We start from the raw sequence: 26,926 nt of genomic DNA, 5'->3' as shown, positions 1-26,926 counted from the left end.
TGATCTGCAAGGGTCTCCAGGATGCAGGCACAGTGGTGAGTCAGGTTTCCTGTTTTAACTCAGGTTCATGCTCCTAGGGCTCTGGACCTCAAAGCTGCATGGGACAGGAGGACAGGGTTCCTCCACACTCCTGCTCTTGAAGAAATAGGGAGACATGCCAGAATGATGAACAGTGGGTACCAGAACTCGGGCTCCATCCCTCATCTGGCTGTGTAAACACTGCTAGGGAACCCTAATCTCTCTGTACGCGTTACTTCATCTATGAATCAGAGGCGAAACTACCTGGCTCACAGGGAAATGGGCAGAAGCAGAGGATGCTCGGGCCATTCTACAGTATCTCACTCAGGAGGGGAACACGGGGCGGCAGGAGCAGATTGCCCTCTGGCTGCAAATGTCAATGAGTACAGCCCTTAAAGAGGCCAACCTATCACTGCCTGTCACCCTCAGAAAGGTGTCCTAGGACTTGCACAAATAAAAACTGTACATTCCCAAGATGACCCATAACAGCATTTTCTAGAAACAGAAAAGGGAGACTGGAAATAACCTAAAAGGTCTGTTACTTAAATACAGGTTTTAAAGAAAATACTAGTGAATAATACGGCACATAGGTATGATAGAATATTATGCAGCTGAAAAAAATGAGAAGCCTCTTGACGCGCTATTTGGGAAGGTCTTCATCATCTACCACTTGGTGGAAGAGCTTAGGGCAAAAGTCATTACAAACCTCACGATGGCTACCAGATCTGAAGTGACCTGGTCCCCTTTAGATGGGACCTTTTCTCCTATCACAGCCTCCGTTTCAGCCACATCATCACCCACCACTTGTGACCCCCAAACATCCTGCACTCCTGCCCCAGGACTCTTACACTTGTCAACCCCACCACCTGGAAGGTTCTCCCCCAGTTGTATACTTGGGCAGCTCAATCCTCTTCAAGTCTTTGCTGTCCACTTAATAAGACCGAAATTGGTAAAACCCGTTTTTACATTTCTAACCGTCGTGCCCATCCCAATCCCTCTTTGGAGAGCAGAGCTCAAGTTTTTCTTGTCTCACCACATACTCAGACACCTTCTTATCCTGTGCCTTTAATTCTGTGTGTGTGCATTTGTGCAGGTGTGTATGAATGGGTGCGAGTGTGTGGAGGTCAGAGGACAACCTCAGATGTCGTCCCTGGGGTGCTTAGCTGCTGTCTACCTTTTATACACACACACACACACACACACACACACACACACACACACACACACACACACACACGTCAAGTAGGCTGTGCTGGCTGGCCAGCAAGCCCCAGGCATCCTCCCATCTCTGCCTCACCATGCTGGGATCACAAAGCACATGCCACCATCATGACGGGCCTTGACATGGGTTCTGGGGGTCAAATGCAGATCCTCAAGGTTCCGCAAGCACTTTACGACTGAGTCATGACCTCAGCCCCTAATTTTCTTTTAAACCATCTGCCTTCGTCCACCAAAACAGAAGCCCTATGGTCTTGTTTCCTCCACTGTCCTGTCCTCAACGACTGGGGGATGAAGGGGTTGGCATATCGTATGCACTCAACAAATACCTGCGATGTGAAGGTGCAAGGAGACCCACTGAGGAGGCCAGGTGCCACACGCCACAGGTGATCTGTGCTCCATCCCCTCCTCCATTAGCACAGTGGGCTCAAGGATGACTAGAACCATGCCTTTTCACATCTGCATTCTGACATGTCCTATGTGGAGGGGGCTGTGACCAATGCTGGGGGACAGACCCAGGCTGGGAAGTGAATCATCAAGAGACAAGCCACCGGGGGGGGGGGGGGGGGTACAGCCTGCATTTGGGCAGTGTGGGAACCAACACTGGTCATGCAACCAGAGGTCTGATTTCAAAGTCTGCTTCTAGCTGGGATGGCTAGAAGGTGGTCTGACTCACTTCAAGAAGTGTTTTACAAGGTCCCTTAGAGAGGCAAGGCTTTGTGACGAACCTCTGAGTCTTTGTCCTCGGCCAGGTGTTTTCCTTCTCTCCACACTGAGGCTGAAAGGCTGAGCACCTTGCCCAGGGCCAACCAGAGTTAGGACTTGACCAGAGTAGCCCAAATGCTAAGCCTATGCTTAGCTCCTCCCTCCTTGCCTGAGACCCTCCCTCCACAGGACACTTGGAGGCACTTCCATATCCTTGCTAGAGCCAGCCTGTTGCTGAAGCCAGCCTAAGCTTCACGGGGCTTCGGGAGGTCTGGCAGGAAGGGGTGTGGAAAGGAAAGAGAGTTAGAAGAAATAAATCACCCATGGGCAGCCGGGGAAGTAGAGGGAGGGATGGCATCCAGGAAAGGACTGATCTTCTGCCAGACCTAGATCCCTTAAAACAATTTCCCCTCAAAGAGCCCCCAAACTGTCAGTGGGACAGAAAGCAGGCATGAAGACTAGCCCCAGAGGGTGGGTCTCCAAAGCAGGAAGGACAGAGCTTTGTAGCAAGAAAGGCCCCAGGGAGGCCCGGACACAGAGCAGCTCCTTGATGAAGCTGCTGAGGGGGAGAAGTACCCAGAGCAGGATGGGGCAGTCAGCAGTGGAGCTGCTTGCCAGCAAGATGGAGGGCAGACCCTCTGCACCAGCCTCGGGTGCCAGTCCCAGGCAAACATTCAGGATAGGGAGACCAAGGCCAGGCATCCTCAAAGCAGGGATGGACACCTCAGTGCTGAGAAGCATACTCCAGATTTCAAAAAAAAAAAAAAAACCCTCCCTACTGAGGGTCTGGGTTTTAAGGCAGTCTGACGCCCTCCTGGGGGTCCACAGCCACTAGAGCTGGGTATAACAACTGCCACTGCCCAGGTAAATCTGAGGGTCCAGTGGCATGTCGGGGGGTGGGGGGTGTGTGAGCCTAGGACTTGTCTGTGCTGTTCGCCTATTAGACAGGGTCTACCAGTCAAGAGGACAGGGCTTGCTCCAGTACGACACCATCCAGCTCTTAGTCCCCTAGAAAAGGGATCTCTGAAAACCCGCAATCTAAAGGGGGAAAGCCGTTGGCCTTCAACAGCAGGGAAGCAATGAGCAGCAGGGCCCAGGCGTGGCTGAGGAAACATGGACCCACCCTGAGCAGCACACAGCATCTGCACCCCACCCCCACCCCCACCCCCACCCCGCCTCCTTGTTCTAGTCACCCTCACCTCTTGCAGATCTATCCAACATCCACTAAAGACCCAGCCTTCGGGAAAGCCGGGCTGACGTGATTGCTTTTAATTCCTTTTTTCTAAAAAGGTTTTCCTCCTGCCTCAGCTACCACGCCTGGCCTTGAGTGCTCTTCTTAACCTCAGCTTTCTAGACTTCGACCAGTGTCCCTGCCTTTTAACTCTGAGAGGCGATGCTATATCCGTTGTCAGGGCCCAGCCACATGCCATCCCTCTACAGCCAGCTGTTCTGAGTCAGAGGCTGTCACCTTGCCAGGACCCTTCCCCATCTGGCTGTGGGTTCAGGGTGGCTGGGAAACGTATGTGACACTCCTGCTCCTATCCCCAAGAGTCCCTAGACTTGACTCTCCAAACCCCAGGACTAACTTGGTGCCTACCACTTGTAATTAGTGATTCATTAAGAACCAGGGGAAGAGAGGAGAAAAAAAATGGGGGAAAGGAAGAGGGAGGGAGGGCAGGACCAAAGGAGAGGACAGAAGGAAGGATGGGGAAGGGGAGGATGGAAGCAGGGGAGGGTAGATGAATGGTAGGACAGAGAGGGAAGGGAGGATGGGAGAGGAGAGAATGGAGAGGGGAGGGGAGATGGAAAGCCTATTTTGCAGGTCAGAAAAGCACGTGATCAATAGGAACTTAGATTCCACTTCTTGGCTATGGATGAGGAGATGGTACCCTAGGCCAGGGCCAGCTAACTTAACATTCATCTCGAGGTCTGGCAGGAGAGGTAGGGGAGCCTGAGGGGACACAGTACATGCTCCTTGTCCCCGGCCTCCATCTGGGCACTGGGCTGCGGGCAGCAAGCTTGGCACCGCTCAGAGTGTGGCTCCAGCCTTCCACCTCCTCCCGATGGCAGAGATTGAGAGACCAAAGACCCATTCAGCAGGGAACAGATCAGCTTACCATGTGCTCCGGACGCAGACTGCTGCCCAAGCCTGCCAGCAGCAGGGCAGGGCAGGCCAGCTCAGGGACCAAGGGCGTCAGGACAGGGCCAGCCCCAGCCCACAGGAGCAATGCTAGGCAGGTGGCTGGCAGATGCTGGGTCATGGCAGTTGTGTCCTCTACCCACAAGGTCACACCAATCTTGTGTTTGAACCCGCTGATCAGTCCTCTCTTGAGGGGGATGGAAGAGGAACCCAGCATCCTCCCAAGCAGCCATTTCATGCATATACACGTCACTGTCGCTACAGATACCCCACGCTGAGACACAGCCCTCACACCTCAGTGTCTCTCCACCCGGGGAGGCCAGGAGGACAGCAGAGCAACTAAGGAACATCCAGAGAAGCTACCAGGCCCCATGAGAAGTTTCCAGATCTGCTGACAAGGCACTCAAGAGTCACAAACCCACAGTCCTCCGAATCTACAGGTGACTGGCTCAGTCTCTCAATGGTGCCTGAAGAAAGTTCTAGAATGTTTGTGACCTCCTCTCTTCCTACCTCGAAATGTTCAAGTTAGGAAAAGTAAACCTTCTATGTCCTGTAAGCACATACATAGGCACACAAACGTGTACATATGTGCACATGCACACCACACAAACACATACAACATGTGTACACATGTGCGCACACATGCATGTACACACACACACACACACACACACACACACACACACACACACACACACACACGCACACAGTGATGGCCAGGCAAGGGCTGACAAGGTGAGGTGCCAACTCCGAACTGCTATCTGAATTGACCAACCCTTTAGATTTTCCGTCATGTCAGAGTAACCGGAGAAGAAATGGGAGTAGCCTTAGTGTCACGGAGACAAGGAAGGACAGAGTAGAGCAAAAGGGCAGAGGTGAACAAAACCAAGCGGGTCCAGCTAGGCCCAGAGGTGACAAGACAACACTCGGCCAATGGTGTTTGAGGGGAGTTAACCAAAAACATCCAGCACCCAGAATGTGCTATCAGTCTCTCAGCAGCATCACCATCATCGTGGTTTAGAGCTGGCACCCCCTTTAGGAATCCAGGCCCCTTAACTCACCCATGAGGAACCTGAAGGCTGGGGGAGGGTAACTCTGCAGATGCTGGAGGCAAGTGTCCTGGGTCTCAAGGGTGGGTCAGATAGAGATGATTCCCATAGAGAGAAGAGAGAGCCTCAGTAGAGGGGAAAGGGACAGGGGCCTTTTAGAAGGGCAGGACTCATAAGATCCCACCTTTGTCTTATCTACTCCAGCGTGGCCGCCACAGACACTAAGTCCAGCCAACATTGCACTTAGCTAACCCTGAACTTCTGGCACTGGCCCTCAATGATCCTGAAGTACCTCCCCTAGGTGGAAGGTCCTGTTACGGTACCTGTTTTATGGACAAGGTCTCAGAGAGAGGTACAACGGCTTCACCAAGGATTGCAAACAGACGGTCCGACTCCAGACTCCACACCACCGACTCTACTACAGTACACAGTGGTCTGTTCCACCCGTACTCAAATTTTCTGTCTTGCGCACATACACAACATTCATGCCCCCTTTTGGAGTTAGACATAGACCTTGGCTTGTTTTAACCAATGAAATGTGAGCAGAAAGAACATGTCAGTTCCTGGCAGAAGCCTAGTGAATATCAGAGCCCTCCTCCTGTGGTAGCATCAATGATAGAGACACTTCTAGACGAAGCCCCCCTCCCTAGGGAAACTAGGGTAAACAGAGGTCTATTCCCATCCTTGGTGGACAGATACCTTGAGCAGGGACTATGCTTGGCTCGAGGAAGCCATGTGAATGGGGCTGTTTGTTACTGCAGCATCTGCTGGCCTGTGCTGACTGACGCAACCACTCTGCCATTTCTTTCTCCCTGGGGCTCAAGAGTTGAGAAAGTAAATGAGTCAGGACCATCTCTACCTCTCATATGCCCCCAAAGGAAATACTGGTTGAGCTCAGAATGAGAAGAAATGCTGTCTACTCCTACATCTTCTTTCTTTTCTTTTTTTTTTAATCTTTATTTTTATTTTCTCTGTATGATGTTTTGCCCGCATACATGCATATGCACCACCTGTGTGCCTGGGCCTTCTGGGACCAGAAGAGAGAGCCTCTGGGCCCCTGGAATTGGAGAGTCACAGATGCTGTGAGCCACCATGTGGTTGCTGAGACTTGAACTCACATCCTCTGTCTGGAAGAGCAGCCAGTGTGCTCAACCACTGAGCCAACTCTCCAGTACCCCCAACATCCTATTTCTATGCAGATGAAAAATGAAGACCCACAGGAAGGGGTCACCAGGGATGCCTAGGACCCTTGGCCCAGATCTTCCTCTCCACATCTCTGTGTCTCTCTCCTCATTTGCTGCCTGTCTGTAGCGTCTTTCCCTGCCACGACTTCCCCCATTTCTCTCAAAAAATAAAACAAAAAAGTCAGTCCTTGGACAAACTCACCTCCATAGTCACCCAAACCAGGGACTCCTAACTGTAGACAAGGCACTCTTCTCAGCTGAGACAGAAGACCTGAAGGGGGGGCAGGGGGCAGGGGGCGGGGGAGGGAGCTTAGAACTCTCCCCTAAGAAAATATATGGTTCTCCTCAGAGCCAGAGCGCCTGGAAGCTTGGGCATCAAACCAAACCCCTCGCCACCTGCCCTGGCTCAGCTGGGCACCTCACACAGGTAAAAACCCAGAAGCGACGGGTAACGGCACCCTTGCCATTCCCGCGAGGCGTGGAATGAATGTTCTTCTCCCTCCACCCTGGCTTCCAGTCTCAGCACCAGCTCTGGTCCCCATCCTGACTCCCATTAGCTTGATGGCCGAGGAGCTGGAGGACAGCAGGCTGAGGACACTGAGGGCAGCTTGGCTCCTGGCTCCTCAGCTCCCCAGAAGCAGAGGCCACCACCCCACCCCACTACTGGAACTTGTTTCCGAGAGCCTTGGAACCCTCCGGGAGAATTTGGACACTGCTCTGTGCAGCATAGGCAAAAAACAAAGCCCTGCCCCCACCCAAGGGGTGCTGGGACCTGGGCATGGGGCTCAGAACTGCGGGCCAAGGAACTAATGGGACTCCTGGAGGCTCAAACTGTGGTGTCAGCCAGGGCCAAGCTGGCTGGCTCCACACCAGCGCAGAGGGAGGTGGAGGCAGCTTTGAGGAGGAGGGCAGCAGGAGCCAGACGGCTCTCTCCACCACAACCCAGGATTCTCACTTCTTCCTAGTCAGAAACCTGGGCCTGGGTCTCCAACGGCACGGAACACAAAAAGCTCCATCCCACATATGACAGACTGAGCCCTCCCCTCTGGGCCACAGGCTGCAGAGCGCAGCGGCTGAAGAAAGAGTTGGCTACGGCAAAAGAAAGTCACTAAGGCGGGTCCTACTCCAGTATACCCATGGTCCCTACCTAAAGAGGAGAACAGAACACAGACACACAGATGGAAACACCTGCGGACACAGGGCAAGGGCAGAGTCCACACGCTGAGGGGACAGGCCTCAAGGACATCAGCCTTGCTCTCAGAATCCAGTCCCAGAACTGAAAGAGCAACTTTCTGTCACTTAGCGCCCACCTGTGGTGCCTTCAAATGGTAACTCAAGAGAGCTAAGACAATAGACTCCCAGGAAGAAGTCCCTGAGATGGCAGGTACCCCTTCTCCCTGGCCATTGTACCTGGACAGAGCCTATTTCCAATATGGGCTTCCATCTCTTTCCTCTCTTCCCTCTCTAGCTCCTCCTCCTAGCCTATGCACAGATGAACCACATTGTTCCCCACAACTAAGGTGACAAGAGTCTCCCACTTCCTCCTCTTGACCATTAGTCACACACACACACACACACACACACACACACACACACACACACACACACACACACAAAAGACCCCTTTTCCCCCAGGATAGAGAACCTTCCACAGAAAGGCTCCCCGACAGGAACAGGGACTAGAACATAGTCCATGCTCAAGCTTTGGGTTTGCCCTGGGGTCTCCAGGCCCGATGGGGATGCAGCCCAGGGGCAGGCAGCAAGACACACACAGTCAGAGCCCAGGGCAGCTATTTCCTGGCAACTGCCCCAGCCTAGGCTGTCAGGCCAGGCAAGGAAGGCGAGAGCAGAGCCCCGATCTGCCCCTCTATGGGCAAAGGGCCAGCTTCTCTGCCTGAGCATAGAAGCCCCTCTGTCCTGATAAGACCAGCCAACCTTGTAACTGGCCTGAGGTCCTGCCAGCTCCATTCCCCTGCTGGGGAAACAGATCATTGGGTGACGGCTGCAGAGCCAGTCAGGACCTTCCCTTGTCTGTCCTGCCTGTCCACTGAACCCACCTGCCACCCCAGGTTTCCCTGTTCAGACCCTAGCCCTCCATTCTCCTTCCTTCCCTTGAACTGGTTCCATCCATTCCTTCTAGTCCTTAATTTTTCTACCTTTGATTCTCCTGGCACTTCGGAGCTCATGAAATGTTTTTATATTTATCACCACATTGAATCCCTACCAGGGAGAGATGGAGAGGTATTAAAAATTCCTTCAAATTGCCAAGTGTTCTTGTTAAAAATGCAAAACTTCCCCAAAACGAGAAACGGCGAGGCTGGTTGGCGGCAGCGGCAGCTTCAGAGACAATCCATTCCATCCTCAGCTCCAACCCATGCCCAGGCCACTCAGGCACTTAGAAGATGGGAACTGGGTATGGGGGCGGGGAGGAAGGACCACAGTGGGAGGAGGCCCCCTGAGAGGGTACAAGGGCAAGCCACCAACCTTGGGGTGCTGCACATAAAGGCACTCTTATGAAACCGCTGAATCCTCAGCTAGCCTCCCTCCTCCATCCTGTCTGATACCCGCTTCCAGAGCAGAGCCATATAGGATGCCTGGGCAAGGGTGACAGAGGACAGCCATGCAGAGGTAAACAGGTGAGAGTCCCAGGCCATGTTCTCCCTCCCCAGGACCACTCCATCACTGGAGCGAGCCCCAGATGGCTTTGGTGGGGAGAGAGGTTGCCACTGGTGTCCTGGAGAGGGCACAGCCTGGGTCTGAGGGGTAAGTCATGGTCCTGCCTTTCAGAAGATCTCAGTCACCCCAATTCTGAAGACAGATGCAGGGCACCCTCCAACCTGCTCTAACATTCTGCCACCCTGTGGCTGAACCAGAAAACAAGCCGGGGGCTACAACCCAAGGGGCATCTCAAGGGTGCCTAGCTTCGTCCTCGATCTCTACCCCTCCTCCTTCCTACATATCCCAAGAGCCAAACAAATAAATGGACCCGCCAAGAACGCTCCAGGGCACACCTGCCTGCAGCTGGGTATGAAATATGCTGGTGTTTTCAGGCACGTGAAGTAGGCACAGGCACTGTTCCCGCTCTGCACCTCGTTTTGGTGTTGTTTTGTTTTGTTGTTTTTTCTCTCTTGCATCTTGGAATGCCACGTTAAGTTCTCAGACATTTTTTGCGGGGTCCTCGTGGAAGCTGTTAGACCCCAAACACTTCCATCTACATACCCATGCTCTGACCTCTAAGAATACAGCCTGGAGACACCTGAGGGCAGGTTCCAAAGAGACAGAACACAGACTGCCAGCTGCATGTAAAGCCACCTCCTCTACAGAGACCCCAGAGAACCAAGGTCACACAGGCCAGGGCTGCCCAGCTCAGCGAGAGCCTGGCAGTCATGGGTCACCTACCCTCCATGCCATCCTCACGATGTCCATTGAAGTTGTCGTAGGAATCCCAGCGGATGAGGGGGTCAGAGGTGTTATAGTCTACAGAGACACTGGGCCCATTCTCCAGGTGTTCCATGCCTGTGGGGAGCCGGCAGGGGACAGAGGGGACGGAGAGGACAAGAGATAAGCATCTAGTAAAGCAGAAGGCCAGTGAGCTCCCCCATGGAACCGCTTGTTGTCTTGAATGTCTAGAGTGGGACAATAACTCGGGTTGCCTCAAGAACCCAGGAGTCTTGGACCAGGTCATAGGGGCAAATCAGGACAGGGCACTGATAAAGAAAGAACCCACACACACACCCTAGAGAAAGCATGTCCCCACCCTCTGCGTGGCTGCTTCTACATCATCTATGGCCCTGGGGCAGGAGCAAGGGTCAGCTCTGGAGACCGGAGAAGGGATAGGGGACAGGCTTGTCTTAGACCTCCTGTAGGTAGGTAAAGCAGGGAAATCACAGCCAGGATATTGAGAGGACACAGCCTGGTAAAGGTCGTCCCAGGCCTGTCTCTGCCCCTCCCCCCGCCCCCCCCCATTTAAGATGTTCCCTATTCCAGACAGACATCCGCAAGGAGAGGCCAGTCTCTTTTGTAACCTCAGAGTCAACACAGCAACTAGTGTGTTAGCCCATCCAGGGTAGCCTGTTTTCCTGGCCTGCCTTCAGTCTTCCCAGAGTCCCTCTGCCTGTAACCTAACTTCATCTCCTCCCATTCTGTTCTCAAATAAGATGAAGAGCAACTGGTCTCCATGTTTAGAGTCCAGAGGAAGAAAGGATATTATTAAACTGGCCTCCGGGTCGAGCCACTTTGGTTCATAAATACCCACTATCCACCCAGCACCTTGGAATGTGCTCTGGCTGTCCCTTCCGTCTGCCAAGGCCCTCAGTCTCTGAATATAACAAGATAGTGACCTAAAGGGACCAGAACAGCTCAGTCAACTCAGCGCCTCACTGTCGGCCTTTATTTTTGTTAGATAGACATTAAGGTGCTGGATCAGGTTTGGCTGGAAGTCCGCTCTGATACCCTGGTCCTTTACCTTGACCCACCTCTCTAACATCCTGTTTGGAGAGCTGACCAGTGGGAGGATGTGAGAGTGGGTGGATGCTGAGGAGAGTGAGACGGGACAGGTGGGGATGCTGAGGAGAGTGAGACAGGACAGGTGGGGATGCTGAGGAGAGTGAGACGGGACAGGTAGAGATGTGAGAGTGAGACGGGACAGGTGGGGATGCTGAGAGTGAGACAGGACAGGTGGGGATGTGAGAGTGAGACGGGACAGGTGGGGATGCTGAGAGAGAGACGGGACAGGTGGGGATGCTGAGAGTGAGACTGGACAGGTGGGGATACAGGGAAAGGGCTGGACCATGGTCTGTACCTTGAATTTTCTCTGGCCCATAGGAAAAGACAAACTCCACTTTGCCATAATCAGGAAATCGATCATCTGAAAGAGAAGGAAAGGAAAAAATGGACCCCGGATCCCCAAAAAGAAAGGTTTCTTGTAGAAAAGGACTCAGTCATATATGCACACCTGGTTAATAATAACACAATAGCGTCATCTACATTTACCTTTCACACAGAGGAAGTTGCACATACATATACAGTGAAAAAACTCTTTTGAGACAGGCTCTCAGGTAGCCCAGGCTGGCCCCAAACTCACTATGTAGCTAAGGATGGACTTCAATCTCTTGCCCTCCCATCTCTTCAGTGTTGAAATTATAGGTGCTGGGGATCAAGCCCAGGGCTTCGCAAGCACACTAGGCAAGCACACTCTCCACTGAGCTACACACCCAGCCCAATCCCACATTGGAACTGCAGGCCGCACCCTTGCCAGAGTTCTGCTTCCTGAGGCAAACACAACCCTTTCGGTTTCTGACTACAGTATCCCATCTTTAAGGCTCTAGAACACAGTCACTATTTGTACCACTATTTCTAGAAGTCAGTTCTAAACCCCCTTGCTTCACCACTATGAAGGTGGATTATTTGTCTCCTGTTACTTCTCCTCTCCCCCCACCTTTTTAATACAGGGACAGTTTGGGTTTGAACTCAAAATCCTCCTGCCTCAGCCTCCTGAGTACTAGGTTACAGACATACTCTACCATACCCAGCCTCCTTTCTTTTTAAATCTGGGTAAGTTTGTATTTATTTCACTGATTCCCTCGGACACTGTGCTGGCTAGTTTTATATCAACTTGATACAAGCTAGAGTCACTGGAGAAAAGGGAGCCTCCACTGAGAAAATGCCTCCATAAGATCGGGCTGTGGGTAAGCCAGTAGGGAATTTTCTTAATGAGTGATTGATGGGGGAAGACCCAGCCCATTGTGGGTGATACCACCCCTGGGCTCTCTAAGAAAGCAGGCTGAGCAAGCCATGGGGAGCAAGCCAGTAAGGAGCACCCTTCCACGGCCTCTGCATCAGTTCCTGCCTCCAGGTTCCTGCCCTTTTTGAGTTCCTGTCCTGACTTCCTTCGATGATAAACAGTGATGTGGAAGTGTAAGCCAAATAGACCCTTTCCTCCCCAACTTGCTTTGGTCATGGTATTTGATGACAGCAGTAGTAACCCTAACTTGGACAGATACTGTGGCTACACTTCTGTTTGTGGGTCTCCATGCTTGCTTTTTCTATCACTTGGCAACAAGTCAAGGAAATTATAATGAAATATTCCCACTTGTTCTTTGTATCACCAAACTCCACTACCTGTAGGAAGTACCCCAAAGGCAAATGGCAAATGGATGTGTTTCATTTTGCAGAGTTTGGAAAAAATTAAAATATGTACACCATACCATATATATGTATATGTATGTGTGTATATATATATATATATATATATATATATATATATATATATTCAGGATTTCAATGGGCATCCATTTGCTTTGAGTTCTGAAAAGGTTGATTCTGTAATCACACATTAATTAGAAGTTACGGCCATCATGGTGATACCTGCACAAATTAAGACTGACAACATTCCAGCATATGTCTATAGTAAAATGAAACAGATTTTTTTTCATATTATAATATAAAGCATATTACAGGTATACCACACAATCTTACAAAGCAAGTAGTTATAGAAAGATCTAATTGCACTCTAAAAGATATGCTTAAAAAAAAGAAAGAGGTAATAAAGACACCCCTCCCCCCCCACCCCCGCAGAGATAGATTGCATGATGCTTTACTAACTTTAAGCTTTTTAACCACTAGTGAGAAAGGAATGACAGCTACAGAGAGACATTGGATAATAGGAAAAAACTACAAAATTAAATCAGCCTGTATACTGTGGTGGTAATCTAATTGTATTGAAATATTATTTTGATTTGTACTGAAATATTAATTTGATTGTATGTTAATAAATAAAGTTGTCTGGGGGTCAGAGCTATTAGAGCTATAGCAAGAGTGTGGCGGTGGTGGCACACGCCTTTAATCCCATAGATATCTGTGTGTTCAGGGTCAGAGCTATTAGAGCCATAGCAAGAGTGTGGCAGTGGTGGCACACGCCTTTAATCCCATAAGATCTCTGTGTGTTCAGGGATACAGCCAGCATTGGAGACATATGCCTTTAAGACCTAGGGGGCTGTACATTCAGACAGTGACGAGGCAGTCATGTGTTTGGGTTTACAACCAATGAGAAGGCAGAACAACATACTTTAAAAATACGAACCGACAGGAAGTAGGTCTCTTTTCGCGCAGCTGGGACAGCAGGAGGAAGGGTGAGATTTTAGCTCTGAGCTCTGACCTCTCGGCTTTCTCTTTTACATTGTTTCTGTGTTTCTTATTTAATAAGACGGTTGGTTACATCTACATCTGGCGCCCAACGTGACAAGAATCCATTAAAAACTGCTTGGCTTGGCGGCAGGTCCGCTTTCCCGCAAGGGCGGCAGGCAGCCCGCGGCGGTGGCGGCGGCGGCGGCGGCGGCAGCGGCGGCACACGGCGGCCGGCGGCGATCGGCTTCTTAGTCCGAGCTGCTGGCGTCCTAGTCCGGGTAGCAACTTCTAGCCCGGGCCTAGGTCTGTGAGCAGCTTGCCTAAAGCCGGTGCTACAAACAACTCAGACCTGCCCGTAAAGCCAACGCACGTGGTCGGAGCTTAAGGAAGCCAGACCCAAGCCTTGACTCGGCACAAGAGGGAACACGTGGCTGCATTTAAGCTTTAGCCGGCTACGCTTTCTTGTGCGTTCTCTCTTTCCTCTCTCTCTCTCTCTCTCTCTCTCTCTCTCTCTCTCTCTCTCTCTCTCTTTCTCTCTCTCTCTCTCTCTCTCTCTCTGGATTTACACCTGGGACACTAGGTGGCTGCTTTGAAAATCCCCTCGGATTTCTACTGTTCTACGCAGATTTGGTAAGTCATAATATATCAGATATTTTAAAGGAAACTATCTAAAAGAGAATTTTTTCCACATTAAAAAACAAATGGGTTTTATGTGTACATTGGAAGAAAATTGGTTTTTGTTCGAAATTTTAGGCAGTCTGACAATGGAACAACTATATAATATTAGTATTGGTGGAATTATGCACCTCATCACTATAATAATCCACATTTTAATATTTAAAAAGATAGTCAATTTAAGTGCCAGGATAACAGCGTTAGAAGAACTTGTTAAACCTGTAAAAATTCAGACAGAAGAAATTAACAGTGAAGTTGTTTCAAGTCGGGATCATAAGGTTGCAGAAAGAAAGCCTGTTTTCACACAGTCACCCTTAATTTATCCTGTAACAGTACAGCAGATGCCTGATCAAATGGCTACACAAAATACTTGGGCTCCAATTGAAATGTTGGATTTAAAAAGGTTTAAGGAGGCAATAGTATCTTATGGCATGCATTCCCCATATGTAAAGCAAATGTTAAACACTTGGTCAACATATAATAGGATAGTACCACAGGACTGGCGGGACCTCGCACAAGGTGTTCTGGAACCCAGCCAGAGACTTCAATTTCTGACTTGGTTTAAGGAGGAGGCTAAAAACATAGAAAAACAATGGAGGGATAAAGGAGTACAAGTTTGCCAGGATCAGCTTATGGGCGAAGGCCAATATGCTTCAGCACAAGCACAATGTTTATATGATGTCCAAACCCTAATTTTATGTCGAACGGCAGCCTTGAATGCATGGGACAAAGTTGAGGAACCAGGAAAAAAATCTGAGTCATTTACAAAGGTGAAGCAAGGCCCAAAAGAGTCTTTTACAGATTTTTTACAAAGACTGGCTTCAGCAGTAAAGAGAACGGTCTCGGATTCAGAAGCTGGTAAGGCAATAATTGAATCTTTGGCCTTTGAGAATGCGAATGCAGCATGCAAAAGAATAATCAGGCCATTAAGGGCAAGATCTGCACCTATGGAAGATTGGATTAGAGAAACAATTAATGTTGAAGCTGATGAGCATGATGATACATGGGTAGGAGAAGTAATTTCAAAAGGTTTGAGGAGTGTTAGATGTTTTGGATGTGGAAAGCAAGGACATTTGAAAAGGGACTGTAGACAGGTCATTTCCAGAAACAATGTTTCTTCAAGGAACAATGGCAACAGAATGCCCCTTCCTTCTGGAGTATGCAGAAGGTGTGGTAAGGGAAAACACTGGACCAACGAATGTAGATCAGCAAAGGACAGACAGGGTAATCCTTTGCCTCAGTCTTCGGGAAACTCCCAGAGGGGCCTCAGGCAGGCCCCCAGTGCAAATCCAGTTCAAACCTTTCCGGCAGCCATAGAGGAAATGCCTGCTCTGGAGAGCGATTAAATAACCAAATGCCTATTGGAATAAATCATGCTGGTCAGAATGATGAAACAGAGAGAATAGAAAATTCAGGAGAAAACATAAAGAAAATTTTTTGGCAAACTTCTATTAATGAACAAAGACCAAAATTAACGATAAAAATAAATGGTGTTTTGTTGTCTGGTCTGGTAGACACAGGTGCGGACGTTACCATAATTGCACCAGAATTTTGGCATCCAACTTGGCCTCTTCAGGAGGTAAACGTTCAACTGTTAGGAATTGGGACATTATCTCAGGTGAAACAGAGTGCAAGATGGCTCGAATGTATAGGTCCAGAAGGACAGAGAGGAAAATTAAAACCATATGTGGCTAACATAACTATGAACCTGTGGGGTCGAGACTTGTTGCAACAATGGAATACTCAGATTAACATCCCTCCAATCTCAGAAACAAATCATAAACTAGCACATGTTACTGAGAGAAATATTAGAAGATATTGTTCTAATGAGTGGTCACCAGCCATCCATATTATACAAGAACAGGGCACAATAACTGATGATCTTCCAAAGACACCAACAGCTCTACCTTTAAAATGGTTAACAGACAAGCCTGTATGGGTCCAGCAATGGCCTTTAACAACAGAGAAACTCCAGGCTTTAGAAGAGCTGGTAGAAGAACAGTTAAATGCTCAGCATATTGAAGAATCAACCAGCCCTTGGAATTCTCCTGTATTTGTTATTAAAAAGAAATCTGGTAAATGGAGAATGGTAACAGACCTTAGGGCAATTAACAAAGTAATTCAGCCAATGGGTTCTCTACAATCTGGGATGCCTTTGCCTACTCTGTTACCAAAAGGATGGCCTCTCATAGTTATTGATTTAAAAGACTGTTTCTTTTCAATACCCTTACAAGAAAAAGACAGAGAAAGATTTGCTTTTACAGTGCCTACTTATAATAATTCTCAACCGGTTAAAAGATTTCAATGGAGGGTCCTCCCACAGGGAATGTTGAATAGCCCAACTCTGTGCCAATATTTTGTACAACAGCCATTGGAAGTGATACGTAAAAAATTTCCTAAATCTATAATTTATCATTATATGGACGATATTTTACTAGCTGACTCAAATGCAGATACTTTAGAAATAATGTTTGAAGAAGTAAAGAAAATTTTGCCTCGCTGGGGATTACAAATTGCTCCTGAAAAGATACAAAGAGGAGATTCTATTAATTATTTAGGATATAAAATAGAGCTACAAAAAATTAGACCCCAAAAGGTGCAAATTCGGAGAGATAGACTACAGACTCTTAATGACTTTCAAAGATTATTTGGAGATATTTCTCATCTACGAACTATTGTTGGGGTAAAAAATGATGAACTGACTAATTTGTTCAAAACCTTAGAAGGTGACAAGGACTTAAATAGTCCAAGAGAATTATCACCTGAAGCTGAGAAAGAATTAGCATTGGTAGAAAAGAAAGTGCATGAAGGACACGTGAATCGTATTGATCCAAAGCTGGATTGCATTTTGGTTATCTTACCTTCTAGGCGTTCTCCTACTGGAATATTAATGCAGAGGGAAGATATTATATTGGAATGGATATTTTTACCAAATAAACCAAATAAAAAATTAAAAACTTATGTGGAAAAAATCTCTGACTTGATTTACAAAGGAAAAATGAGACTTCGTCAATTAGCAGGCATAGACCCAGCAGAAATTGTCGTACCATTAACTAAGGAGGACATTGAAAAATTATGGACAGAAAGTGAACCTTGGCAAAGAGCTTGCAGTAATTTTTTGGGAGAAATTAACAGCAAATATCCCAAAAGCAATAGAATTGATCTTATAAAGAGAGCTGAATGGATCTTGCCTCGAATTGTACGGCAAAAACCCATATCTGGAGTTCGTACATTTTATACAGATGCCAACAAAGAAGGAAAGGCAGGTTACAAATCAGAAAATTTAAGTAAAGTGGTTCAAAGTCCGTATAATTCAGTTCAAAAATCAGAATTGTATGCTATTCTGTTGGTATTAATGGATTTTTCAGAACCTCTCAACATAGTAACTGACTCTCAGTATGCTGAAAGAGTGGTGTTACATATTGAGACTGCAGAATTTATCCCTGATGCTTCAGAATTAACTTCACTATTTATTCAATTACAAGATACAATCAGGAAAAGGAATCATCCTTTATATATAACTCACATTCGATCCCATACTGGTCTGCCAGGCCCTCTAGCACAAGGCAATGAAGAGATTGATAAATTATTGATAGGAAATGTGCTGGAGGCCTCAGAATTTCATAAAAAACATCACGTTAATAGTAAAGGTTTAAAAAAGGATTTTTCCATAACCTGGCAACAAGCCAAAGAAATAATAAAGAAATGTCCTACTTGTTCCTTCTACAATCAGACGCCATTACCAGCAGGATGTAACCCAAAGGGTACTCAGAGAAATGAAATCTGGCAGATGGACGTGTTTCACTTTGCAGAATTTGGAAAATTGAAATATGTACACCACACTATCGATACTTATTCAGGATTTCAATGGGCAACTGCTTTGAGTTCTGAAAAAGCTGATTCTGTAATCACTCATTTGCTAGAAGTTATGGCCATCATGGGTATACCTGCACAAATCAAAACTGACAATGCTCCATCATATGTCTCTGTTAAAATGAAACAGTTTTTTGCTTATTACAATATAAAGCATATTACAGGCATACCACATAATCCTACAGGTCAAGCAGTTATAGAAAGATCAAACAGAACTCTAAAGGATATGCTAAATAAACAGAAATGGGTAACAAAAACCCCCAGAAATAGACTGCATAATGCTCTTCTAACTTTGAATTTTCTGAATGCCAATGAGAAAGGAACAACAGCTGCAGAGAGACATTGGATAATAGAAAAAACTACAGAATTAAATCAGCCTATATACTTTAAGGATGTGCTGACCTCAGAATGGAAACCAGGGTATGTATTACATTGGGGACGTGGTTTTGCTTTTGTTTCTACAGGAGAAGATAAGCTGTGGGTACCATCAAAATTGATAAAGGTTCGATTTGAACAAGAGAGACCTCTTAATTAGAGGAGGTAATAGTTCATCAACCAGCATGAACATCCAATTTAAACTAACTTGTATCAATAAAACATGCCTTTTCATTTCATCAGATAATAACTTGTCAAAAAGGAACATCCCCAAAATTAGTCTTGGGGAAAGGTTTTTGTTTTTGTCTTTTAGGAGAATGAAGGTTAAGGAATCTGAAGAACACTGGACAAAAGAGACAACTGAAGAAAAGGGACAAATCATCTATCCCAAGAAACAGAGTGAAACGGTGTATGGGTATATATTATCTAAAAAAATTTTATGTCTTCCTAAATGTTTGTTTCTGCTTTTCTCTAAAGATTTAAGACTCTTGGTTTTCTAATAGTCCCAGTTCAATTAAAATTTAAAGCTGACTTTGGAGTTGGAGAATGGCTCTCTCCTTCTTTAAAATCAAGCATGTTGTTAAAAGGAAAATGCAAACTCCCTGTATCATGCCAGAATAAGAGCCATCTTCTGCTATGGTACAGGACAAAAGCAAAATTAATTAAGGGACTATTCTATTACTAATCTCAACTCTTTGATTCTATTCTGATTCTTTAAACTTTTCTCAAAGTATAAATTTTATATCAAAATTTACAAGATTAATATATATATATATACATTTTAAACTTTGTTAAGATATGAATGGTCACATAGAGTACTAACTAATTCTAGAAAAAAGGCTAGCTGCATATATATGTTTTTGTGTTCGAGTCTCTTATCAGTTTTCTGCAGGAAATCACGGCCAGGCCTAACATCAACTGAAGTCTCCAGAAAGAAGATGGGGCCCCACAACAACAACAATTCCACGTGGACAATAATAATATCATTAAGCTGACAAACATCATCCACAGATCAGCTTTGAACTACAAGGTGCTCAGAGCAATTTTGAGATGACTAGCTGAGATGATCCAGTCTCAAAGACTACTTGAATAAGGACTTGAGATAAACCCTGAACTTTGGCATTATACACAGACTGGATAGTGAAGGATATAGTTACCTCTCCTAGAATTTGACAATTAACCTAAAATTTTTCTTTCAGGATAAAGAAAACTTCGCCCATACCCAGCAGGAAGCAATTTTAAGAATACGACGCCCACATTCCCAAAGAGGTGGTGTGGGGCGGGTGGTTTTTTGGTCTTTTTAATGGGTTCTGGGTCTGGGATAATTTTCAGTATTTAGGGGGGTTGGTTACAAGTTATTGTCAAGGGTTAGGAAAAAGGCTAAGCAAAGGAGATTAGATTTAAGGTTCTTGTTTAAAAAAAAAAAGAAAGAAAGAAAGAAAGAAAGAAAGAAGGAAGGAAGGAAGGAAGGAAGGAAGGAAGGAAGGAAGGAAGGAAGGAAGGAAAGAAAGAAAGAAAGAAAGAAAAAAAAAGAAAGAAAAGAGAAAGACAATTACTAGTTTTAAATACTTTACATTGGATTGAATTGTTTTATATTGTACACAAATTTGAAACTGATATTGTTAGAAAATGCTATATGTATATTTCTAATTGTATTTATTCCATCCATTTAACAATGTAATGCAAATTTCTGATCCTTGAATGTTATTATTATCAACTATTAGGATATAAAGAAATGAAAGCTAGTAGTTAGACATTATCATAGAACTTGTAGTCATATTGGATATGTTTTAAAAATTGAGCAGAGATGTTTTAGACAGGTCATCTTCAAACCCTTCAGAGATCTACAGAATATGGCATTTAAAATGTTTTAATAACTTAGAAAATTTTTCTTTTTTGAGACATGTCGGCTCCTGGCAGTACCAATCTACTTTAGAGAAAATATGGGCATTGAAGAAACTGCATATGGAGTCAACTTTCATTCTGGCAAAAGTTAGCCACTGGACAACAAAGTATCCTCGAATCAACAGGACAAAATGGACAGACAGATCACGAAACAAGGGACTACTGATTCTTGCCAAAACAAGTGTGGTTATGGCTTTATCAAAAGGCATCTTCTGAGGCCAGGACAATATGGCCCCATCCCTGAAGTGGCCTTCGCATCCGGAAAAGGTACAGTGCCCTTTTCTTCGAAGGCAGCTTAACAGGCAGAGGGCCGATGGATTCTGTTGTACAATGGAACAGCAGCTGAAAGCTCATGCCTCTCAAAAGTAGACTGGCATTTAATAGAGGGATGTGGAGAAGAAGGGGATGCTGAGATGAAGCCATATATACACAGCCAAGAAGAATGGACAGCTGAATTAAAAAACTGTCAACAATTTCCAGAATTTAAAATCCTGAATCATGACAGGACACTAGTGGAATTCAGGTGTTTCTGGTACGTGGACTGCTCTCACCCAATGTGAGGTTGAACTGTTGACCTTGTGTACATCCTACTTCACAAATGAGTCTGTCAGATACACTAAGCCTATAGGCTGAAGATGATGCCCCAACACTGCGGAGAAACCTCAGGTGACTGCCCAGGCAGCTGGCTGTTTCTGTCAACTCACAAAATTTTTTGGAAGTTGCTTGCATGCACTTCCTGTTTTTATTTTTGTTAGCTACTATTATTCCCTTCTTGGGTCTCTGAGGGAGTTGAAGATTAGTTAGTTATGGTTGAAGATTAGTTAGTTATAGTTGAAAATTAATTAGGATAGAAAGTACATTAGATACATCTTGGATTTACCAAAATAGGATAGATAATGGAATTATTTTCTCTGATTTGTCAAATACCTGTTTAGGTATTTATTACTTGTATATATTGTATATAGTTATTGTACTTTTGTATATAGTTTTTCTTTTGTTAGTCATAACCTTTTGCTTTTTTTCTTTTTATTAAAATAGAAAAGGGGAAATGTGGTGGTAATCTAATTGTATTGAAATATTATTTTGATTTGTACTGAAATATTAATTTGATTGTATGTTAATAAATAAAGTTGTCTGCATAAGGTTGAAAGACATAAAAGTATGGTTTTGGGTTGGTAATACAAGTTAGGATAGAAAGTGAACTAGGTATCAAACTTTGGACTCAACAAGATAAGATAGATAATAGAGTATTTTCTCTGAATTTGCCAAATGCAAATGGACTGGACATTGTGAATGTAATTCTTACCTAATAATTGTTATCATCGTATATAGTTTTACTATGTTTTAGTTAAAACCTTCCCTTTTAATTTAGACAAAAAGGGGAAATGTTGTGTGATATTTTGATCACATTAAGACAATAAAGTGGGGTTGGGGATTTAGCTCAGTGGTAGAGTGCTTGCCTAGCAAGCACAAGGCCCTGGGTTTGGTCCTCAGCTCTAGGGGAAAAAAAAAAGACAATAAAGTTTGCTTTGAATCAGAGAGCGGAGCTAGCTATGAGCTGACCAAAATTAGTCATAGAGGTTTGGGAGGACTGAGGACAGATAGACAGGAAGTAGTAAGGCAGGGCTTAGAGAGGATCTCAGTCCTTTTGGATGGAGGAATAAAGAGACAGGAGGTTACTGGTCGCTTCTCTGCCACTTCTCTGATCATTCAGGTTCCTACCCTGATCTCTGACTCCTGGTTTTTTATTTATAAATAATAATTAGATAAACACAATACTTGCACCATGCAAAAGGGAACTGGTGGGATCCCTTTCCCTCTGGGTCTCCTCAGCCTCTTCTTGACTTTGTCAGCTTCACCTTCATCACCCCCCAAGACTGATTATAATCTGTCCTAAAACTCACAGCATCTCTCATGTTGCCCCTCCTAGCTCAGATGCAAAGAGAGCTCTCACATAACATCCTTTCCCACCACGTGTGACAGAGTACACAGGAGAGCTGCTCTTCCTCTGATCTGGCCCTTCCTGGATGTTCTGGGTCACCACCCACTACTTGTAGGAAGAGGTCCCAACAAAGATCGCGTCTGTTCTGTGGGACACGATCATGCTCTGCATGTGTTCATCTCTATGAACACCAACTCATAATTGTTTGTGTCTCTCCTATGAGACTCTGGACTCTCAGAGGCAGGGGTTAACTGTTTTCACTTTGTATCTCTAGGATCTAGAACATGGCTGTCATGTATTAACACATAAGCGATGCTTGGTGGGTGGGTGGATAGGTGGACAGCAAGTGGGTATACTAATGGGTGGACAGTGAATGCATGTGTGGATGGATGGATGCATGCATGCATTAGCACATGAGTAACTGTGTGGATGTGTGGATGGATGGATGGATGGATGGATGGATGGATGGATGGATGGATGGATAGATGGATGGGCAGACAGACCAATGGGTAGATAACAGAACAAAAGTTCAGGTGGATGGATGAAAGATGGTGTGTTAATAGGTGGTTAATGGAATAAATGTACAAATGGATGCATGCATGAATACAGATATTCATATGGATCTCTCTCTCCCGTCCCCTTCTCTCTCTATCTCTCTCCATCTCTCCAGGATTGAAGGTGATTTAGACAGAGCCTTAAGTGGACATTAGAACCCAGCCTCCCCTGGTCACATTTCTTCCTCCTGATTGCACCATCCCTACATGCACCTTTCCTAAGGGATGCTTGTTTCCTGCCACAGCCGTCTCCTCAAGACTTTTCAGCTTTACCAAAACAGAGACCACATCCATCATGTTTCACTTTGATTCCAGCACATAATACTGAGCCCAGTATTAAGATACTTGTGAATGCTAGGAAAATGACTCCCAATGGTCACGTGGAACAAGGGCCAAGGGGGTAGGACAAGAAGGAGACAATCTGGAGCAGTCACTAGAGAAGGGTGGGGGTACAAAACAGCCCAGGAGTCTTGAGTTACAGGGATGGACCTCAAGAGGCAGAGAGGAATTATCTTGATCTCTACTACAACCTGAACTCCAAGACCACCCCAACCCCAGTCTTTTCATGATTCTCCCTCAATTTCCTCACACTGTCATCCAGGGCCCCCCTGAGACTTGTGGCTCAGAAAAGATGGCCCCTACATCCACTACTTCATCCCACGCTGGGCTCCTCCCTTGCTACAAGAGTCCCATCCTGGCCCATCAGGGAGCCCACCTTTGAAGGCCTCATCCAGGTCTTCCTTCCCAAAAACAACCCCCAAGTCATGGATGGCACAGGTGTGGAATTGCACACGGAAGATGACGTCTCGAGCCGGGCTCCGGAACTTCTTGTGATAACACTTCAGCTGCGTGGGGAAGGGGCAAAGGGAGAAAGGTCAGGTCGCAGGGATCCTCCTAACTCGCTCCATTAGCTGAGCCCCGGAGGCTCACCCCAGACTCAGGAGGGAGAGGTCACCAATGCCAAACAAGATCTCAAAGCTCTTTGGGTAACTTCTAGAGCAGAAGAGGAGGGGAAACAGTCTGGAGTTGTGGGGAATGTCCTCCCAGATGGTCCCGCATACAGGTGGGTATGGAAAAGGAAACGGGGCCTTTATAACTATGGCAAGCCGGTCTGAGTTTAGAATCGGGAGTGTCTTGTCCCCAGTCTCGAGCTAGAAGGTCACAGTTCACAGTGAACGGCAGTTCCCTGAAGCTGCCCCGGAGCAAAAGATGAAGCTAGGAGAAGAATGTCCACTCCAAGGGAGGAAGGCAGACCAAGACCGTGTGAGTCTGGGAGGACTTGTGGGAAGCCACAGTTCTAAACCCAGAAGCTCCCTGGGGGACAGCTGCATGTCCCATGTCCCACGTCCCCAGGGCAGAGCGGGAGCAGGACAAGAGATGGGACACTTAAGGAGGAGGGTGGGGCTCACCAAGATGTCTCCCTTCAGGAGCAGCCCTGGTTCAATGGTGATACAGATGCTGGCCTGGCTGTCTCCGGGGATGTTGCTGAGGGAGAGGTGAGGCGATGAGGGAGCGTGCTCCGGAAGAAGCAGGCTCCCTCCCTTCTCCCCCACCCCTGTCCTCACTCACACAGACTACTTACTAAATGCCAGATGTGTACACAGGCTGCATGGCTTGGTAGATGCGGAGAAACGGTCGGCACCCTGTCAGAGACGGAGGGGAGGGGTGTGTGAGTCAAGCAGCAGAAATGGTTGGGAGATGAGAGACATGGGGAGGGGAAAGGAGAAAAAAGAGGAAGAGGAAAAGAAGGAAGCAAGAAAGGGGAGGAAGACTAACTTCATTTCTAAGGCATTTTAAGGAGACAAAAACTGCCTCCCCCAGTGTCTTCTGCCCCTCGGCACGGCCAGGTGTCAACCCCACGCTGCAGCGGACGAGGGTTGAGCTCTGCTGAGAGCCCCACACCGGCCTAGGTGACACTACAGCGTGGCATATGGCTTACCACCCAAGGCCACCGAGAAGGAAATGGAGGCTGGAGGGAGGGGACTGGGCAGGTACCTCCTTTAGACTCAAAGTTGGGGATGCCATGCATGATCACATGGTGCAGGAACAAGGGCTTGTTGTTCATTTTGATGGAGCCAGAGAGGAGGCCGCTGAAGTAGTGCACGTACCTGTACAGAGATAGGGTAGCATCAGGGAAGGGCCTGGGGAGTCCTCTATTCAGCCACCCATTCAGCCACCCATCCATCCACCCACCTACCCATCCATCTACCCAGCCACCCACCCATCCACCACTCACTCACATATCTGTCCACCTACTAACCCACCCACCAATCCACATATCCATTCACCCACCCATCTACCCATCCATCCATCCATCCATCCACATATTTATTTATCCTTCTATCCATTCACTCTTTCTTCAAGAACACCACCCTAGGCTTCCATCTACCCCCACCCCCATGACACATGCAACCCCCCAGGCCACAGAGCAGCTGGGTTTCCCCAGCCAGTGCAGGTCTCCAGACTTGCAGAGCCCCAGGAAGAAAAAGAACATGAGGCCTGAAAAACTACAGAGCCTAGAGCCCATTTGGCGTTCTCTAGCACCCCCTGGTGGTGAACATGAGCATCGCTTTCCGTCCTCACTCCCAACCCAGGCATCCCTGGCTGGGACAAGTTAGCAGCTCACAACTACACAAAGCAAGCTGCCCAACCAAACATCCCTAACAGCCTGACTAGGCCAAACCCAGTTTATGACTATTCTCACCGAAAACTTATGCTAGACCCCGGTTCTGCCACACAGCAAACAGTAAATGCTTAGTAATTACAGTGCTTATTTTATTTCCTCCTGAACGTATGGAGTTTTCTATATTAACTTCTTTATTTGGGATCTGAGATAATTAACTTCCAGTAAGTATCCTGTCTCTAGGTTGGTTTGTAGTTGGGTTTTTAGTTTGGTTTTTTTGGGGGGATTTTGTTTATGTTTCTGGTGTGTGTGTGTGTGTGTGTGTGTGTGTGTGTGTGTGTGTGTGTGTTGTTTAGGGACTAAACCCAGGGTCTCCTGCATGCTACGCGCTCAACACACTAAGCTACATCACCAGCCGCAGCAACCTCCAGTTCTTTTAACACAAATCTTGCTGGTAGAAGGGACGGACTGAGCCATCTCCTCTTTTTCTGACGAGAGGGAAAATCAAGTCCAGAAAGAGCTGTGACACACAGCAAGATCACACAAAGCAGGGGGTGGGAGAGAGAAGGAGAGAAGCCTGGACTCCGAAGCATCTCCGGAACCACAAATCGGTCCTCTGGTGCTGATGGGTTGACATTTCCTCCTTTCTAGTTTGCTGGAGAACCAGGTTGAATCCGACAAGCCAATCAAGGGCCGTCTGGGACTCTACAGGAGCCAATAGCTCCACAGGAGGGTGAGACTCCAATTATGACACCAAGACAACACCCCCCCACCCCCGCCCATCTCTTGGCCCCTTGGCCCTCCTCCAGGCCCGGTCTCTGAGCCTGGGTGGGGCCATTTCAGCCTCCCCTCGCAAGATAATCTGATGGGCATTGCCAGCTCCTATTCAGGGCCCTGCCCAGCCCCCCTGGCCCGTTACTCAAACCGGAAACCTGGAATGGCAGGTTCCCATCAGATCTCCTGACCAGGCCAACAGGATGTGTCTGTGTTCTGGGGACAATGAGTCCGAGGGCGGGTGACAATGAATGGCTGAGCTACAGGCAAAGCCCCTCCTGCTCATTCCTTGCTCTTCCCTCTCCAGCTGCCGGGTTCCCTGTAAGCAACACTAACAAGAAAGCCGAGGGAAAGTGGCAGGGAACGTTCCGGAAACCAACCGCTGCACTTTCTCATGTGTGTGTAGAGAGTGTGGCCTGCCCCCACCCAACAAATGCAGTGGCCCGTGGGAGGGAGCTGTGGGCAGACACAGATAACACACACAGACAAATTCACATGACCACTGCATGGCATGTAAGCATGTGAGGAAACCCTTGGACCTCTTCTCTTTCTGACTAGGGGAGCCTAGGTCTTCACTGCTTAGCATCATGGTGACTGTTCAGCCCACCTTCTCCAAGCCACAGTAAGACAGAGTAACGGTCCCATCACATCCCTATTAGTAAGTCGACTGTAACCTTCAGGGTTAAAGGTGACTGAGAACATGTTGTCACGTGTGCATGTCAGAACCTCAGGAGCTGGTGCATGGCTTGCCATGCCTCCTCCTGTG

At 47.1% G+C, this 26,926-nt stretch overlaps 1 protein-coding gene across 27 annotated transcripts in view; it reads right to left on the bottom strand.

Annotated features, from left to right (window-relative positions):
* Tns1 (tensin 1) overlaps positions 1 to 26,926 on the bottom strand; it is a 230,800-nt gene that overhangs the window by 65,063 nt on the left and 138,811 nt on the right. For all 27 annotated transcript variants that reach the window (XM_076550126.1, XM_076550131.1, XM_015986049.2 and 24 more), the window contains 6 exons: positions 24,759 to 24,871; positions 24,346 to 24,406; positions 24,173 to 24,248; positions 23,479 to 23,608; positions 11,116 to 11,181; positions 9,714 to 9,830 (listed from right to left, as the gene is read on the bottom strand). In XM_076550126.1, the coding sequence (XP_076406241.1) occupies positions 9,714 to 9,830; positions 11,116 to 11,181; positions 23,479 to 23,608; positions 24,173 to 24,248; positions 24,346 to 24,406; positions 24,759 to 24,871 (563 nt within the window). The remainder of the gene's footprint in view (positions 1 to 9,713; positions 9,831 to 11,115; positions 11,182 to 23,478; positions 23,609 to 24,172; positions 24,249 to 24,345; positions 24,407 to 24,758; positions 24,872 to 26,926) is intronic.

Source organism: Peromyscus maniculatus, chromosome 13, assembly GCF_049852395.1.
Source record: "Peromyscus maniculatus bairdii isolate BWxNUB_F1_BW_parent chromosome 13, HU_Pman_BW_mat_3.1, whole genome shotgun sequence".
NCBI lineage: Eukaryota > Metazoa > Chordata > Mammalia > Rodentia > Cricetidae > Peromyscus > Peromyscus maniculatus.
Note: the sequence above shows the minus strand (reverse complement) of the source record. Positions and strands in the feature narration are given on the sequence as shown.